Source organism: Dendropsophus ebraccatus, chromosome 6 (genome assembly GCF_027789765.1).
Source record: "Dendropsophus ebraccatus isolate aDenEbr1 chromosome 6, aDenEbr1.pat, whole genome shotgun sequence".
NCBI classification, from domain to species: Eukaryota; Metazoa; Chordata; class Amphibia; order Anura; family Hylidae; genus Dendropsophus; species Dendropsophus ebraccatus.
Genome location: NC_091459.1, coordinates 19196947 through 19213592, shown reverse-complemented (window position 1 = coordinate 19213592; position 16646 = coordinate 19196947). Strand labels below are relative to the sequence as shown.

The 16646-nt window shown below is 41.4% G+C and overlaps 1 protein-coding gene across 1 annotated transcript in view; it reads left to right on the top strand.

Annotated features, from left to right (window-relative positions):
• The window catches only part of COL9A1 (collagen type IX alpha 1 chain), a 131534-nt gene that overhangs the window by 32665 nt on the left and 82223 nt on the right, over positions 1-16646 (top strand). Inside the window, exons 6-10 of the mRNA XM_069974172.1 lie at positions 850-933; positions 6634-6654; positions 8522-8596; positions 8754-8789; positions 9001-9063. Coding sequence (XP_069830273.1) covers positions 850-933; positions 6634-6654; positions 8522-8596; positions 8754-8789; positions 9001-9063 — 279 coding nt within the window. The remainder of the gene's footprint in view (positions 1-849; positions 934-6633; positions 6655-8521; positions 8597-8753; positions 8790-9000; positions 9064-16646) is intronic.

Here is a 16646-nt window from a genome sequence, read left to right as displayed (position 1 = left end):
TTGAGTGGAGAGCAGCAGCTGTGGAGGAGCCCACGCTCTCCCATTGAGATGATATGACACACTGAAGCAGGCGTAATTCCGCCTATTTTACTAAGTGTGAACATACCCTTACCCTGTAAAAGTGCTTTTAGTAAATCTTTTCCAAAACAGCTAAATGCCCCCCCCGCCAAGGACCTAGGTCTTCCTAAGAGACCTGTTAGGAAGGTCTCCATCTATATTGAGGCCATTTTGGCCCCTTTGGAAAAGCTATTAATTTGAAGTAATTTCCCCTTTTCAGGTAGTAATATACTCCCAATTTGGTACAATATATAGATGTGGGTTTGATTAAAGGAGAAGTCCGGCTAGATCCATTTTTTTTAGAAAGTGCTGGGGAGGGGGAGTATAAAAGAAATAACATGCTCTTACCTCCCCCGCTCCAGCACTGGTGTCCACATACCGCCGCTCTGGTCCTCGGTCGTTTCCTGCTGTAAGCGGGGACCTGGGTCGTGGTGGTCAGCGACCATCGTGAGGTCTCGTCTCGGCGGCTGACTGGCTGAGCGGACCTCACACGTCACAACCCGGGTCCCGCTCAGACCAGGAGCGGCCGGGGACCAGTATGCGGCCACCAGTGTTGGAGCGGGGAAGGTAAGAGCATGTTATTTCTTTTATCCTCCTCAGCACTTGCTAAAACAATGGGTCTGTCCGGACTTCTCCTTTAAGAGCTTTTGGTAATTTCCACTCTTATTTGACTGCATATAAAGATATACATAAAAGCTTGTAAAGTCTGGACACTTGATTTGCGTTCATTTATCAATGCTTGTTGTGCATGTCATGTATATTAACCAGACACAATTCTCTTTTCTCTACCAGTTTGACCTCCAGTGGATGTTAATTCATTGTGATCCTCTAAGGCCTGAAAGAGAGTCTTGCACAGAGCTGGAAGCCATAAGAGGGGTAAGTGTATATATACAGTGACCTGGTTAGAACAGATACGGAGTAAATATACTCTCTATATTGCAGATACAATGTTCAGTATAAGTACTAGATATTGTTATCCAAAAATGCATTGAAAAATGGTTTTCTGAGGGGGCAGTGCTAATAATGCCCAGTATACATATGGTTACAGATGAGCATACTTACACTAAGTTCGGGTTCACCTATGTCTGTATCCAGGTTTTCCAGGCAGCCCTAGGGCTGCATCTATCTTCTCCAACCACTGGGATTCAAATACCAAGCGTTCGGGTTTGCGTAAACCCAAACTTACTGTACGTTTACTCATCTCTACCTATGATATAACAGAACCAATCTGTCATAGAACATATGGCCTTTTATAGAAGTTTTATTGTATATTAAAGGGGTTATCCAGCGAAAATCTTTTTTTTTTCAAATCAACTGGTATCAGAAAGTTATATAGATTTGTAATTTACTTCTATTAAAAAATCTCACGTCTTTCCATACTTATTAGCTACTATACTGTATTTCATGCAGGACATGTTGTTTTTTTTCAGACTGACACAGTGCTCTCTGCTGACATCTCTGGCCGAGGCAGGAACTCTGTCTCGGTTTAATATGAATCCCCACAGAAAACCTCTCCTGCTCTGGACAGTTCCTGTCTCGGCCAGAGATGTCAGCAGAGAGCACTGTGTCAGACTGAAAATAAAACATTTCCTGCATCATATTTAGTAGCTAATAAGTATGGGAAGACTTGAGATTTTTTAATAGAAGTAAATTACAAATCTATATAACTGACACCAGTTGATTTGAAAGAAAATAATTTTTGCTGGACAACCCCTTTAACAATGAGCCACAGACTCTATAGTTTGCTGCATACATGTCATTGTTGTCCCAAATCTCACGACCAAATCTTTCTCAAAAATAGTAGTCAGGCCCCACCTTTCCCCCAGTCTGGCTTACATGCCAAGGTATATTCTTTTGCTGTATGTTTGGTTATTGACTGACCTATACAAGCATGGTATAGGATGCTGGATGCCCATCCTAGATGTGATGTAATGAGAGCACTACAGAGCGTTGATCTAAATTCCAAAAATCTATACGGAAAACTGATTGGAGGAAATGTATCATGGTGTTATGGCAGGTTTCTGAAGTAGAAATGTCACAAATATGCAACTTTTTGGTCAATTCATGTTGTGGTATAAAAGGGATATGGCGGCAACAGCCTGCATTTTTACTATAATTTATGCCAGTGACCTACTGTAGCATAAATCATAGGGAGAGGTACAACAGCTCAGAGCTGGCATAGATTTCCCTGTGCACAGCCCACAGCTGAACAGGAGCACATTTATTAAAGGGCCAGCACCTTTTAATAAATCTGCCATGGCAGCAGAAATTTACATGAAATGTCACTGTCGTTTCATTTTTTGTCATTTCATAAGAAACTTTGTAATTGGGTTTATTAGGCAAATATGTCATTATCTGCATTCAAAAAGCTTTTCCCCAGGTCCCCCCCCTCCCTAATCTGTCTCATTCACTGCTCATTATCAGGAAATCTCGACTCTTTTACATCAGTCGAGCCCTGTGTAACCTATGGAGGGGGGAGGAGGGAGATTATTCAGCAGCAGAGAGCAGAGAACACAGGATTACGCAGTAGGAGCTGTGTGAAAGCCAGTATTCAGAGGTCAGAGAGAGATAGCCCGGTGATGTAGCTGTAAATTAACACTTTGTTATCCTGTTTTGGTGCCCCATCTCCCTCCACCCCTCCCCTATCCATAGAAAACCATAAAGACAGGGGGGAGATCTTCAAACTGCTTTTTCATGATAAAAATGCATTTTTCGTCTAATAAACCCAATTACAAAGTTTCTTAAAATCGCCTGTACTATTGATTTCTGCAAAAAAAAAAAAAAAAAAAAAAAAAAAATTTGAACGACAGTAACACTTTAGGGTTTTCAGGAAGGGAAAGAAATCAGGCTTACCTAGTTCCATCATCTGCATAGACCATATCAGCTGCATCCAGTGACCTGCAGAGCAGAAATGTGAGAAATGAGATGTTCTCAACGTGCAAAAAAACTGCAGCTGAAATGCAAACTGTAGATTGATCTGTCCTTATATAAACTAGTAAGGAAACATGCATAGTAGATCAGTATATCAAAGATCACAAAGAAATACTACAAGAAGCAGGATTCCCTGCAAGGTTTTTCGTCCTATTAGTGACAGATATGTTTTTGGTGAAGGGGATTGCATTAATTCTGTATTCTGCAAAAAAAAAAAAAATTAAACGTCAGTGACACTTTAAAGTGAATGTACCATTAGGTACATCGCTCTGTTTTTTACCTTAAAGGGGTTATCCAGCGCTACAAAAACATGGCCACTTTTCCCCCTACTGTTGTCTCCAGTTCAGGTGCGGTTTGCAATTAAGCCCTATTTACTTCAATGGAACTGAGTTTCAAAACCCCACCCAAACTGGAGACAACAGTAGGGGGAAAGTGGCCATGTTTCTGTAGCGCTGGATAACCCTTTTAACGAATTGGTGATGGTGTTGGGATGTCAGTGACGCATCTCTTTTTTGAACTGCCGCCTGGTTCTCATGCACGGTGCCAGTCTATTTCCGTGCACCAGCTTGGCACGGATCACTAAGGGGCAGGCCCCAGTGTGACATAACCCCCTCCCCTCTGTGACATTGCTCCATTGATTCTAAAGAGGCCGTATCACAAAAGCGAGGGGAGATTGTCACACTGGGGGCTGGTGGGCCTGCCCTCAGTGATCCGTGCCAAGCTGGTGCACGGGAATAGACCGGCACCGTACGTGGAAAAGAACTGCGTCACTGACATCCCCACACCATCACCGATGCGTTAAAGGGGTTGTCCAGTGAAAATCTTTTTCTTTCAGATTAACTGATATTAGAAAGTTATATAGATTCGTAATTTACTTCTATTAAAAAATCTCAAGTCTTTGCATACTTATTAGCTGCTGTATGTCCTGCAGGAAATGTTGTTTTATTTTCAGTCTGACACAGTGCTCTCTGCTGACATCTCTGGCTGAGACAGGAACTGTCCAGAGCAGGAGAGGTTTTCTATGGGGATTCATATAAAACCGAGACAGAGTTCCTGTCTCGGCCAGAGATGTCAGCAGAGAGCACTGTGTCAGACTGAAAATGAAACAACACTTCCTTCAGGACATACAGCAGCTAATAAGTATGGGACGACTTGAGATTTTTTAATAGAAGTCAATTACAAATCTATATAACTTTCTGACACCAGTTGATTGGAAAGAAAAAGATTTTCGCTGGACAACCCCTTTAAGGTAAAAAAACCAAAGCGATGTACCTGATGGTACATTCGCTTTAAGACCGGCATGTGATACGCCAGTCTTAGCAAATCCCTCCTCCCACTGAGTTGTCTATTTATACAAAAAAAAAATTCTTAATTCTATCTATGTTTGGAAAACATAGATTAGAAACAGGATCAGTATAGCCACTAGTACAGCTCTCACCCTGGCTGACACCCATCTTTTTTGACTGGAAAATCTAAAACACTGGGGAAAAGTTATCATTTTCAACATCCCCCCGCCTCCCTCCATTTTCTAGTTTGTACTTTGTTCTTCGGCCTTTATCAAGTTTGCAAGATGTATATATGATGAATTTTGCACAATATTTCAATTTTTTTATTGTCTTGTGGATTTTATGCCACCATTTGCCACAGAGTAGAGCCGTGCAATAATGTTATGTCTTCTTAAAAAAACAAATATAATAAATGCAGCTAAAATTCTATGACACTTAAAGGAGTTATCCAGTAAAAATCTTTTTCTTTCAAATAAACTGGTTTCAGGAAGTTTATATAGATTTGTAATTTACTTCTATTTAAAAAAAACTCCATTCTTCCAGTACTTATCAGCTGCTGTATGTCCTGCAGGAAATGTTGTTTTTTCTTTTCAGTCTGACACAGTGCTCTCTGCTGACATCTTTATCCAAGACAGGAACTGTCCAGAGCAGCAGCAAATTCCCTGCTCCAGACATTTCCTGGACAGAGGTGACAACAGAGGTGACATGGACAGAGGTGACAGCAGAGAGAACTGTGTCAGATTGAAAAGAAAGCACCACTTCCTGCAGGATATACAGCAGCTGATAAGTATGGGAAGACTTAAAGGGGTAGTGCGGCGCTAAACAATTATTCACTAAATAACACACATTACAAAGTTAAACAACTTTGTAATGTATGTTATGTTAGTGAATCGCCCCCTTCCCCCTGTTTCCCCCCACCCACACCAGACCCGGAAGTGTAGTGCTCTATACACACCTGCCTCTTGCCGACCCCCGTCCGCCATCTTGTGCCAATGATGTCATCTTCGGCCAGCCGGCCGAACCGCTCCGACCGTCTCCAATGCTGGCCGCCCTCTGCCGCGACATCAGCTGCTCAGCCGCGATTGGCTGAGCATAACTGTGCTCAGCCAATCGCGGCTGAGCAGCTGATGACGAGGCAGAGGGCGGCCGGCACTAGGGACGGTCGGAGCGGTTCGGCCTTCCGTCCGAAGATGACATCATTGGCACAAGATGCACTACACTTCTGGGTCTGGTGTGGGTGGGGGGGAAACAGGGGAAGTGGGCGATTCACTAACATAACATACATTACAAAGTTGTATAACTTTGTAATTTGTGTTATTTAGTGAATAATTGTTTACTAATTTAATATTAATTAATATTTTTAAATAGAAGTAAATTACAAATCTATCTAACTTTCTGAAACCAGTTTATTTGAAAAAAAAAAAAAAAAAAAAAGATTTTCGCTGGATAAAACCTTTAAACCACACCCTCTTTTTAGAAAAAAAAAAAGTGCATGCAAAAAATCCAATGCTGAACAAAACAGTGCAAAATGCACCAAGACTGGAGCAAAAACCTTAGTAAATCCCCCCTGATATTTTATGATGCACTTTGTACTGCTGTATCGCTACTTAAAGGGACAGATTTGCTGTTCAGGACTATAGGACAGATGGATGACTGAGTACAGTAGATCTAGACCAGAAGTCCCATCACTCAGCTTTCCTATATGCAGATATGACTGCCTATGAACAGAAATTGAACAACTTCACCATCTTCTTCATGAAGGAGAATGTTTGTTCTTTCAATATTTCACGTGAGTTATGAAAAAAATTCAAAAAAAAAAAGGAAAAATACTCAACTTCCTGATAAGACTTAGGTTACGAGGTGACTGCGTGGGAATTTCAGATTGCTCCAGTAAAAATGAAGATATTCTAGTGGATTGAAGAGGGTGTTCTCTGAGGTCAATAACCCTTTCCTCGAAGTTCCAAGTAAATCTGGTAGTGGTATTGTATTACAGCTCCAGATTCCTGAGGAAGGGTTAAGGGACCGTCACCATCCTACCTTTCCCATCCCACAGCCAAAGCATCTTCCAATCATTGCCACCCTCCTCCCAGAACATTAATAAACATAAGGATCTCAGCCTTCTCCAGGGCTTACCTTACTTCTTGTCCTAGCTCATTCACTTGGGGGATTTACTTGTTGGTCCTAATATTGGACAGGGGGCTAAGGATACTGCGATTTCTTCCCTGGCCATAGGTCCCACCATGGCTAAGAGTGTCAGGGATAGCAGTTCCCTCCTGCTAGTACTAGTCTTACACCTGGTCAGCATCTCCTTAGCTCAAGTAAGTGTCACCTAATTTCCTTCCTTTGTCTTTTTTTGCAGGTCACCCAAGTATTGATACAGGTAAGAGATAGCTTTCATACTAAGGTATAGGGGCGATAGTTTCCAGTCTGTACTTACAGCAGAGAAAGGGTTAACTGTTTGGCTAGTTTTTTTTTTAGAAAGTTTACAAAAGTTCTAGCAATAAGTCTAATATATGTATAATGCAGGGATTAATATTGCATAGTGTTCTGCCGTGATCTCATCTACACACACAAGAGGAAGAGGATGGTTTTAAGATTTCTTATTCGGCTAATACTCCCTGGCTATTGCCAATTACATGCCAATTATATGCCAGTTTACTGGAACGGTGAGGCAGCTTTATAACATAGAGCAGGGGTAGGGAACCTTGGCTCTCCAGCTGTTGCAAAACTACAACTCCCATCATGCCTGGACAGCCTTCGGCTGTCCAGGCATGATGGGAGTTGTAGTTTTGCAACAGCTGGAGAGCCAAGGTTCCCTACCCCTGACTTTAGAAGGAGTCTGGGAGAAAGTAAAGCCAAAGGGGGGCAATTGATACATGTTTGAGTAGTGAAGAGTTAATGGAAATGCATCTACAGCGAAGAAGGGGTTAATTCTGGGCTAAGGTGTAATAAAGAATAGAGGTATCAGTAGAGTTAACATAATAGAAGGATAAGGTGAATGAGGGTGCAGGCGAGGTTCAGGAGGTGATCCAGGCTCCATAAGGAAGCAGAACACAGGGAATCAGGTAGAGTTAGTCAGAGGCTACAGCAGCAGAGGTTTGGGCCAGTTCACATCTAAGGGGATGGACTTGACGTCGCCCACCTCCTGCACATCAAGAGGGGGAGGCTGAGGAGAGACCTCCACCTCACAATGTTCTCTTTGTAATCCCCCCTTATGGCCACTGTAAAAATAGATGGAGGAGAAGAAAAAAAAAAAGATGAAAACAAGAAAGAGCACATTCATCCTGCCTGCAGGGGCTGAACCCTGAGCACACTACACTCATAGCAGGGTGAAAGATCCCAGGAATAGAGCACACTCTATAGACACATCCTCTTTACTATGCTTAGCAGGGAGTAGTTATACCAGATGGAATATGGAGATTAAAGAAGATAAAAAACCCAATAGTTGTCAATCACATAGTGAATCCATGCACTACCGTATTACATTGATATCTTATTCACTTGTATATTACATTGATATCTTATTCACTTGTATATTACATTGATATCTTATTCACTTCTATATTACATTGATCTCTTATCCATTACTATATTACATTGATATCTTATCTACTACTATGTTACATTGATATCTTATCCATCACTATATTACATTGATATCTTATTCACTTCTATATTACATTGATCTCTTATCCAATTTCTATATTACGTTGATATCTTATCTACTACTATGTTACATTGATATCTTATCTATTACTATGTTACATTGATATCTTGTCTATTACTATGTTTACATTGATATCTTATCCATCACTATATTATGTTGATATCTTATATGTTACTATATTACATTGATATCTTATCTATTACTATATTGCATTGATATCTTATCCACTACTATATTACATTGATATCGTATCTATTACTATATTGCATTGATATCTTATCCACTACTATATTACATTGATATCGTATCTATTACTATATTACATTGATATCGTATCTATTACTATATTACATTGATATCTTATCCACTACTATATTACATTGATATAGTATCTTTTACTATATTACATTGAAATCTTATCCATTACTATGTTACATTGATATTTTATCCATTACCAGGCAGAACCCCATAGCCTGTAAATAGATCTTTAGTTAACTATGTATGCTCAGTTTAGTAGTAGTGGACAGATGTGCGTGTGCATTGCATAACATATACCAAATGTATTCTATTGTCTTATCAGAGAGGCCCCCCAGGACCCGCTGGACCAATAGGTCCCCCTGGACCATCTGGAGTTCCTGGCATAGATGGTATTGATGTAAGTATTGCTGAGGATGTCTGTGCTCTATGCTTTAGTATGTAGCTTCTTTACTATACTCATTACTATAATCTGATCTATTGTCACCCATGTGTTGAATGTTGCTGGGATCTGTCAATAGAGTTCAATTGTCTTTTTTTTTTTTTTTTTTTAACAGGGAGACAGGGGTCCAGATGGTCCTCCAGGCCCTCCGGTAAGTTTCCCCTGATCCTCTAGATCACAGGTGTCAAACTTGAGGCCCTCCAGCTGTTGTAAAACTACAACTCCATGGCTGTCCGGGCATGACGGGAGTTGTAGTTTTGCAACAGCCAGAGGGCGGCCCTGAGTATATATATATATATATATATATATATATTTATTTATTTATTTATTATATATTACTAATAGAAATTATTTTCTCTCAGGGTCCGGATGGGGATCCAGGCAAACCAGGATCTCCCGGGTTACCAGGCGAGCCAGGAGCCGATGTGAGTATAACTACTGTTTAAAGGTGTTTTTAGAGATGCTGAGGCGGTATTAGGGGGAGGGAGGTCCCTGTAGACGTCTCCTCCAGGCTGGGGCTGGATAGAGGGCTTGTTGTCTGCGCATAGACTTGTGTTGGAGAGGATGACTCTGGCTCAGATATCACAGCAGACCATGTGAGAACTCCATTCACCCAGAAGAGTAGCCGCAGTGTTCACGTGTACTTACGTTTATATACTACCTATGGGCCAGATTTGATTTTGTCAAATGCAGCAGAGCTGAGTTTGTCGTGTGGCACACACAACACAGATTAAGATCTAATTTTCCGTCTATTCTTAGTCTTATGGCTAAGTTGAAAAATAAGGTAGAGTTTTTGACATGTTTTTCCTGCACAAAATGTGATTGAAAAGAGAAATGAATTGCACGGGGTGTAATATTTCTAAAATTTGGGAAATAGTGGGTGTCGACGTTCAAGCAGCTGTATAGATGGATTATCTGTAAAAGCATAGGGGGGGGATTTATCAAACATGGTGTAAAGTGAAACTGGCTCAGTTGCCCCTAGCAACCAATCAGATTCCACCTCTCATTCCTCACAGGCTCTTTGGAAAATGAAAGATGGAATCTGATTGGTTGCTAGGGGCAACTGAGCTAGTTTCACCATGTTTGATAAATCTTCCCCATTGTCTGTAATAAGCACCATTGAGTTTGTGAGCCGTCTTTATCTGAAAGGATCTTGCACATACTATTTAGTTAGGCTGGGTTCACACTACATTTTTGCAGTGTATTTTTGCAAAAATCAGATGGAAAAACAGATGCATTTGTCTGCAATCCGTTCTGACCTGTTTTTCTATTGACTTCTATTATAAGAAAAAAATGGATCAACACGGATGTGTAAACAAAAACTCGGTCGACCACATTTTTAAAGTACAATAAGGTTCACGTCACAATTTTGCTGTCCGTTTAATCTATCCCTTCTATAAATAAAAAGACGGATGCTGTTATCTACGTTGTATATGCTGTTGACGCATCAAAATGTATCCGTTTTTTTTCCCCGTAATGTATACAAAAACATGGTTGACCGCGTTTTTCTGTACGTTTTCCAAAACGGGTACAGTGAAACGGATTGCAACATTGGGATCCCACCTTTCATTTTCCAAAGAGTCTGTGAGGAATAAAAGGTGGAATCTGATTGGTTGCCGGGGGCGACTGAGCCAGTTTCACTTTACGCCATGTTTGATAAATCTCCCACATAGTGCGGCCCTAGCCTAATTACTATTTACGAGAAAGCTGTATTGGCAACTAATATGTCCACCATACAGACTACTGACCGACAGATCTAACTTAGGCAATAAGGGACATGTACTACATACCTTAGCGGATTTTTACTTTGGTGAAGCTGGGTGACATCACCAGGCATGGTCGTAACAATGGATAACGCGTCATAATTGTGACCATATTGGTTATCACAGTTCTCTAGGAAGCAGAAACAATGTCAGCATGTTGCATTATGGGCTATGTGATTCTCCATAAGTATACTGACAGCTGACTAGTGATGTATTAGAAAACCTGTCTCATGCATCAGGTATTAACATACGGTAGGGGAATGTTCTCCATATCATAGCAGACATTTCCCTACCCAGTGACTATATTGGAGAAGTCACATAGCTTCGTGCTTGGCAGCAGGCTTTACTCTGATCAAATTGCATGTTTGTCATATTGTGCTGATAGAGTACGTTAGGCAGGGTATGTTAGGCCTGGGGGCTGATGGTAATTATTACAATTACATGGACTGCATACACAATGCTGATAGTATGTGAAGCCTCTGCAGTTTACAGTTGCTGTATGTTACTTCTATGATTTTAATTTTTAACACAGAAATAAATCCCCTCTTTCATATATCATGTATGTTTTTGCTGACTATGAGAAACAATTATCTTTAATGGGTATTTATACTTACCTATATAGATGTCAAAGTACAGATGCAGAAGAACTCAATTTATCCGTTACATTCTGGTTTACACAATGTGCTTCCGGGTATTCCAGAGAATAACATTTATGTTAAAGGGGTTGTGCAGCGAAAATCTTTTTCTTTCAAATTAACTGGTATCAGAAAGTTATATAGATTTGTAATTATCTTTAATTTAAAAATCTCCAGTCTTCCCATACTTATTAGCTACTATATGTCCTGCAGGAAATGTTTTATTTTCAGTCTGACACAGTGCTCTCTGCTGACATCTCTGATTGAGACGGAAACTGTCCAGAGCAGGAGAGGTTTTCTATGGGGATTTATAAAAAAAAACGTGACAGAGTTCCTGTCTCGGCCAGAGATGGCAGCAGAGAGCACTGTCAGACTGAAAATAAAACAACACTTCCTGCAGGACATTTAGTAGCTAATATGTACAGGAAGACTTGAGATTTTTAAATAGAAGTAAATTACAAATTTATATAACGTTCTAGCAACAGTTGATTTGAAAGAAAAAGATTTTTGCTGGACAACCCCTTTAAAACTCACCCAGGGTGCAAATACAGCTTAGAAAATGACATACTCACCTGCTGCTCAACACTTCCTATGCTGTGTCGTAACATGTAAGAAACACCTGCAGTGGCTGAGGCCGGTTGTGCCCCCATCCTGGCAATTTTAAATGTACAATAATTCTCTGGAATATCATTTTATGATGTAATAGTAGACTTACTTTAACTTCAACGGTATATAACTTCAACGGTATATAATAATTTATAAGGCCTTATTCACACAATCTGTGGCGCGACCCCCATGCGATCTGCGCTGCAATGATCAGAGGAGGATCGCGGCACAGATCACCCAATAGAAGTGCAGCCCCCCTGCTGTCCGGCAGCTGAGATGACAGGAGCGCAGAAGGCAACTATTCGCCTACGCCGGCCGGCTCACAGTTGCCTTCTGCTCTCCTGTCATCTCTGCTGCTGGGTGGGGGGGGGGGGGGGGGGGGGGGGGGGAATCCCTGATGCCATCTGCACTAGGACATGTCCTATTTTTTTGCGGTGTAGATCGCAAGTTTTACTGACAAGTTTTACGCGACATATGAATGCAGCCTAAGAAACATGACTTTCAGCTTTGATACATTTAGCTTGACTCTACCTATAGAAATAGAACTCTATAATTCAAGAGGATGTCTGGGAAAAATCAACTTTTCCCCTATTCACAGGATAGGGGGAAAAGTGAGAGATCATGGGGGCTCTGACCTCCGTACTCCCCCACTGATCTCCGAATCGGGCTTCCAGCTTCTGTGTTATGAATAGAGCCGCAGCTACGGAATGTGACCCACAGCATTCATATGGAGGTGCCGGAGAGAGCAGAGTATATTGCTCTTCTGGTTTACTCGGCTCTTACTGGCGGCTCTGTTTATTCCTATGAAGGTGCTGGAGAGAGCAGAGTATATTGCTCTCCTGGCTTACTCTGCTCTTTCTGGCGGCTCTGTTTATTTCTATGGAGTTGCCGGAGAGAGCCGAGTATATTGCTCTTTCCAGCGGCTCCATAGGAAGGATTAGAGCCATGGGTCACATGCCGTACCCGCGGCTCTATTCCTAACACAGAAGCCAGGGCCTGATAAAGAGATTGGGGGAGGTCGGACCCCCTTCAATCTCTTATTTTTCCCCCTATCCTGGGATAGGAGAAAAGTTGATTTTGCCCGGACAACCTTAGAAATAAGACTTGATAACATAAAGACTTCAGATAAGTACATAAACTCTGGACATGTCGGATACTATGAATCCATTTACTAGAACGACGCAGAATGCAATTAAAATTCCCAGCATGTTGCAGCCCCTGTGTGAGCTCCGAACATGACCCCCGACCTTGTCATTTCTAATAAGTCCCATTTAGTGGCATGTTAGCCTTTCGGGGCTTAGGACATCCTGTTACCTGTTGTGGGCCAGAGTGTTCCATTCTTTGAAGTTTAATAAAGATTTAGCCACTTGGCGAGAATATATTTCTACTATTTGCTCACTTTAATATATTCAACATTAGAAATATCAGAAAGGGAGAAATTCGTGTTAACCCCCTGCTCCTTTCCTCCAAGTCTGCAGTGCTTATTATACGCTGAATTTGTGAGGGATTCTCCAAGAATTTTTAAATAAAGTTTGTTTGAAGAAAGCATATGATGTGCTCCCAGTAAGTGATACTCCGACCTCATGGTTTAAAGCTAGCACAGAGAAACTAGATAGCATTCACTAAACTAGTTTTGATACTGAGCCGATAATATCAAGGTTTGTCACTTCATCATTGACAGGCATACAAGGGATTAAAAGGATTGTTCACCATTTTTTTTTCTCCCAAATCAACTGGTCGCAGAAAGTGCCTGCAGGAAGTGGTGTATTCTTTTCAGTCTGACACAGTGCTCTCTGCTGCCCCCTCTGTCCATGTTAGGAACTGTCCAGAGCAGTAGAGATTTTCTATGGGGATTTTCCACTGCTTTGGACAGTTCCTAACATGGACAGAGGGGGCAGCAGAGAGAAACGTGCATACAGCAGCTTTTACTGGAAGTACTAGAAGACTGGAGATTTTTTAAGAGAAGTCAATTACAAATCTCTGGCACTTTCTGGCACAAGGGGACTTGAAATTTTTTTTTTTGTGAACTTTAAAGGAGATTGTGAAAAATCACACAAGGCATAGGGTGGTGGGAACATAACAATCAAGGGATATTTACCCATCCCCTTACCCCCACAGAGTAGCCTCACCGCTCATGGTCTCCTGGATCTCCCAGTCCTGTGATGTCATGATCCGACTAGATAATGCCGCACAGCCAATCAGTGACTAAGGCAGGACACCTCTGCATTCACTGATTGGCTGTGCGGGTAGTTCCGGCCGGGTCATGACAACACAGGAAGTAGGGAGAAACAGGAGACCGGAGGCTGACAGTAACCGATGGCACTGTGGCTGATGGGTAAGTATTGATTCTTATGTTCATTGTTAAAAACTAATTTACATATATGATAAGCAATGTTATCCTTGAAAAGTCTTTTCAGAGGAGAGTTACCAAGCAGTCTTAGGGCCGTAATACACAGATTATGGCTCAGTGTAATAAAGACAATGATCAGCCGATGACAACAATCATCATCGGCTGATCATACAGAATGAACAAGTTCATTCTTTGGACAGACGGCGGAATCCGAAAGTCTATGGCACGAGCGGAAATGCGTGCGGCCGCCAGAGTCTGCGAGCAGGTTTGAGCTGTGGAATCCGCAACAAATTTTCCGCTGGGATTCTGTAGTGTGCACTTACCCTTAGGCTAAGTTTCGCTGAATTCACAACTGTTGTTACAACGGCCGTGATTTCTACAGTACTTACACAGTGCTGCAGGCTGAGGGAATGCCGGCCGGAGTGTATACACATGGTATACACTCCGGCCGGGATCCCTAGCAGCGCTGCGAGAAACTGAAATGTCACTTTTCTGCGGCTGCTATTCACTGAATACCCTGTCAGATGACACAATGTAGAGTCACGGAACAGCCGGTCTCATACTACATGTGGCCATAGCCTTATAATGGAAGCCAATAGAAAAACAGATCAAAACGAAAGCACACCAATCCATCCCTTTTTTCCATCCAATTTTTGCAACAACATATGAAATAACGTAGTGTGAACCCAGCCTTACAGTCAAGAATCAGGACCACAGAGTCTTTTCATTGCCACAGCAATGGGGTGTACAGGAAAAGTAGGGGGAGATAAAAATGCAGAAAAGAGGTCAAACAAATAAATAGCTGTTTACTTGGGAATCTTGTAGAGCTCGCACAGATGTAGTATGTAATGTAATATAAATCTGAGGGATCACATGTGGTTACACAGAGAAACACAGGGAGCCCATTGTGGTGGCACACGGTACCTTCTGAGGAGCGCAGCTCTGCCACTTCACATTCTTTCAAGTTTTAACAGCTGCAGTTACTAAGTGAAACCATATGGTCCTAGTTATAGCTAAACCTACTAATGATACAAGCTGGTAACCTAAACCAACAGGAGGGAGGGAATCCTACACTAGAGCATTGTTACGTCCGATGCTCTGAAAAGCATGTTAGAAAAGGCCTTGGGATGTAGAGACAGGTATATATATATCCATATATAGGATACATTTTAGGCATATACAGGATGCTTTCACATAGATGTAATATGGATGCATCCTTATCACATTCCCCATCTGACCATGGGTCACAATTAAAGGGGTACTCCATTAAAGGGGTACTCCATTTTGAATCAACTGGTTTCAGAAAGTTATATAGATTTGCAATTTACTTCTATGTTAGGGCCCTTGCACACTGAGCAATTCTCGAGGAATTGTAGCTGAAAGTTTTCAGGCAGAATTCAAGCAGAATTTAAGCCCCCCATTGACTACTATAGGATTCCTCTAGCAGATCTACAGCAGAAAATTCTGCTCGGAAATTCTGCAGTGTGAACAACAGAGCAGAAAACCCATTGAACACAATGGGACTTTGCTCTGTACATATTTTACGGGAGGAATTTCAAGCTGAATTTCAAGCTGAATTTCAAGCTGAATTCCTCGCCTTTTCCTCAGTGTGCACATACCCTAAAGATCTCAAGTCTTCTAGTACTTATCAGCTGCTGTATGTCCTGCAGGAAGTGGTGTATTCTTTTTAGCCTGACACAGCGCTCTCTGCTGCCACCTCTGTCCGAGACAGGAACTGTATAGAGCAGCAGCAAATCCTCATAGAAAACCTCTGCTGCTCTGGACAGTTCATGTCTCGGACAGAGGTGGCAGCAGAGAGCAATGTGTCAGACTGAAAAGAAAACACCACTTCCTAGAGGACATACAGAAGCTGATAAGTACTGGAAGATTTTTAAATAGAAGTAAATTACAAATCTATATGACTTTTTGACACCAGTTGATTTGAAAGAAAAATATTTTCGCTGGAGTACCACTTTAAACACACAAGGTTTTTAGTTCGGTCCCAGGACTTGTGTGCATAATACAGATGGAAGCATCCTTCACATTACAGACGTGTGAATGCAGACAAATATATTGATTGATTACGTTACTGCATTGTAACAATATTTTATGTGCAGTGTAAGGACATTATAATAGGATTCTGGGAAAGTAATTAAAGCCATGATATAAGGTGCTTAGAATCAGTATATAGATAATAGAGAGGACTAGGCTGGGTTCACACTATGTATATTTGAGGCTGTATTTGGTCCTCATGTCAGGTCCTCATAGCAACCAAAACCAGGAGTGGATTGAAAACACAGAAAGGCTCTGTTCACACAATGTTGTAATTGAGTGGATGGCCGCCATATAACGGTAAATAACTTCCATTATTTCAATACCACAGTCGTCCATTAGATGGCACTCAGGTAGTGCTCTTCCCTGCTCGCCATTGTCTGGTTTCTTGTAGTTTTGTATGTTGTAACTGGTCTTTGGAGACTCTTGCCGTTACTCATCTCGATTATATATATTGCAGTTTTTAGACAACAGTGATATTTGTTATTTTTTTTTTTTAGCTGCGTTCTCTTACTTGTGAGTTATTTTTAAAGTGCGTCTGATGACCTTGGGTTGGTGAAGAACATCCACACAAACAGCTACGTATGTGGCTGACATTTCAG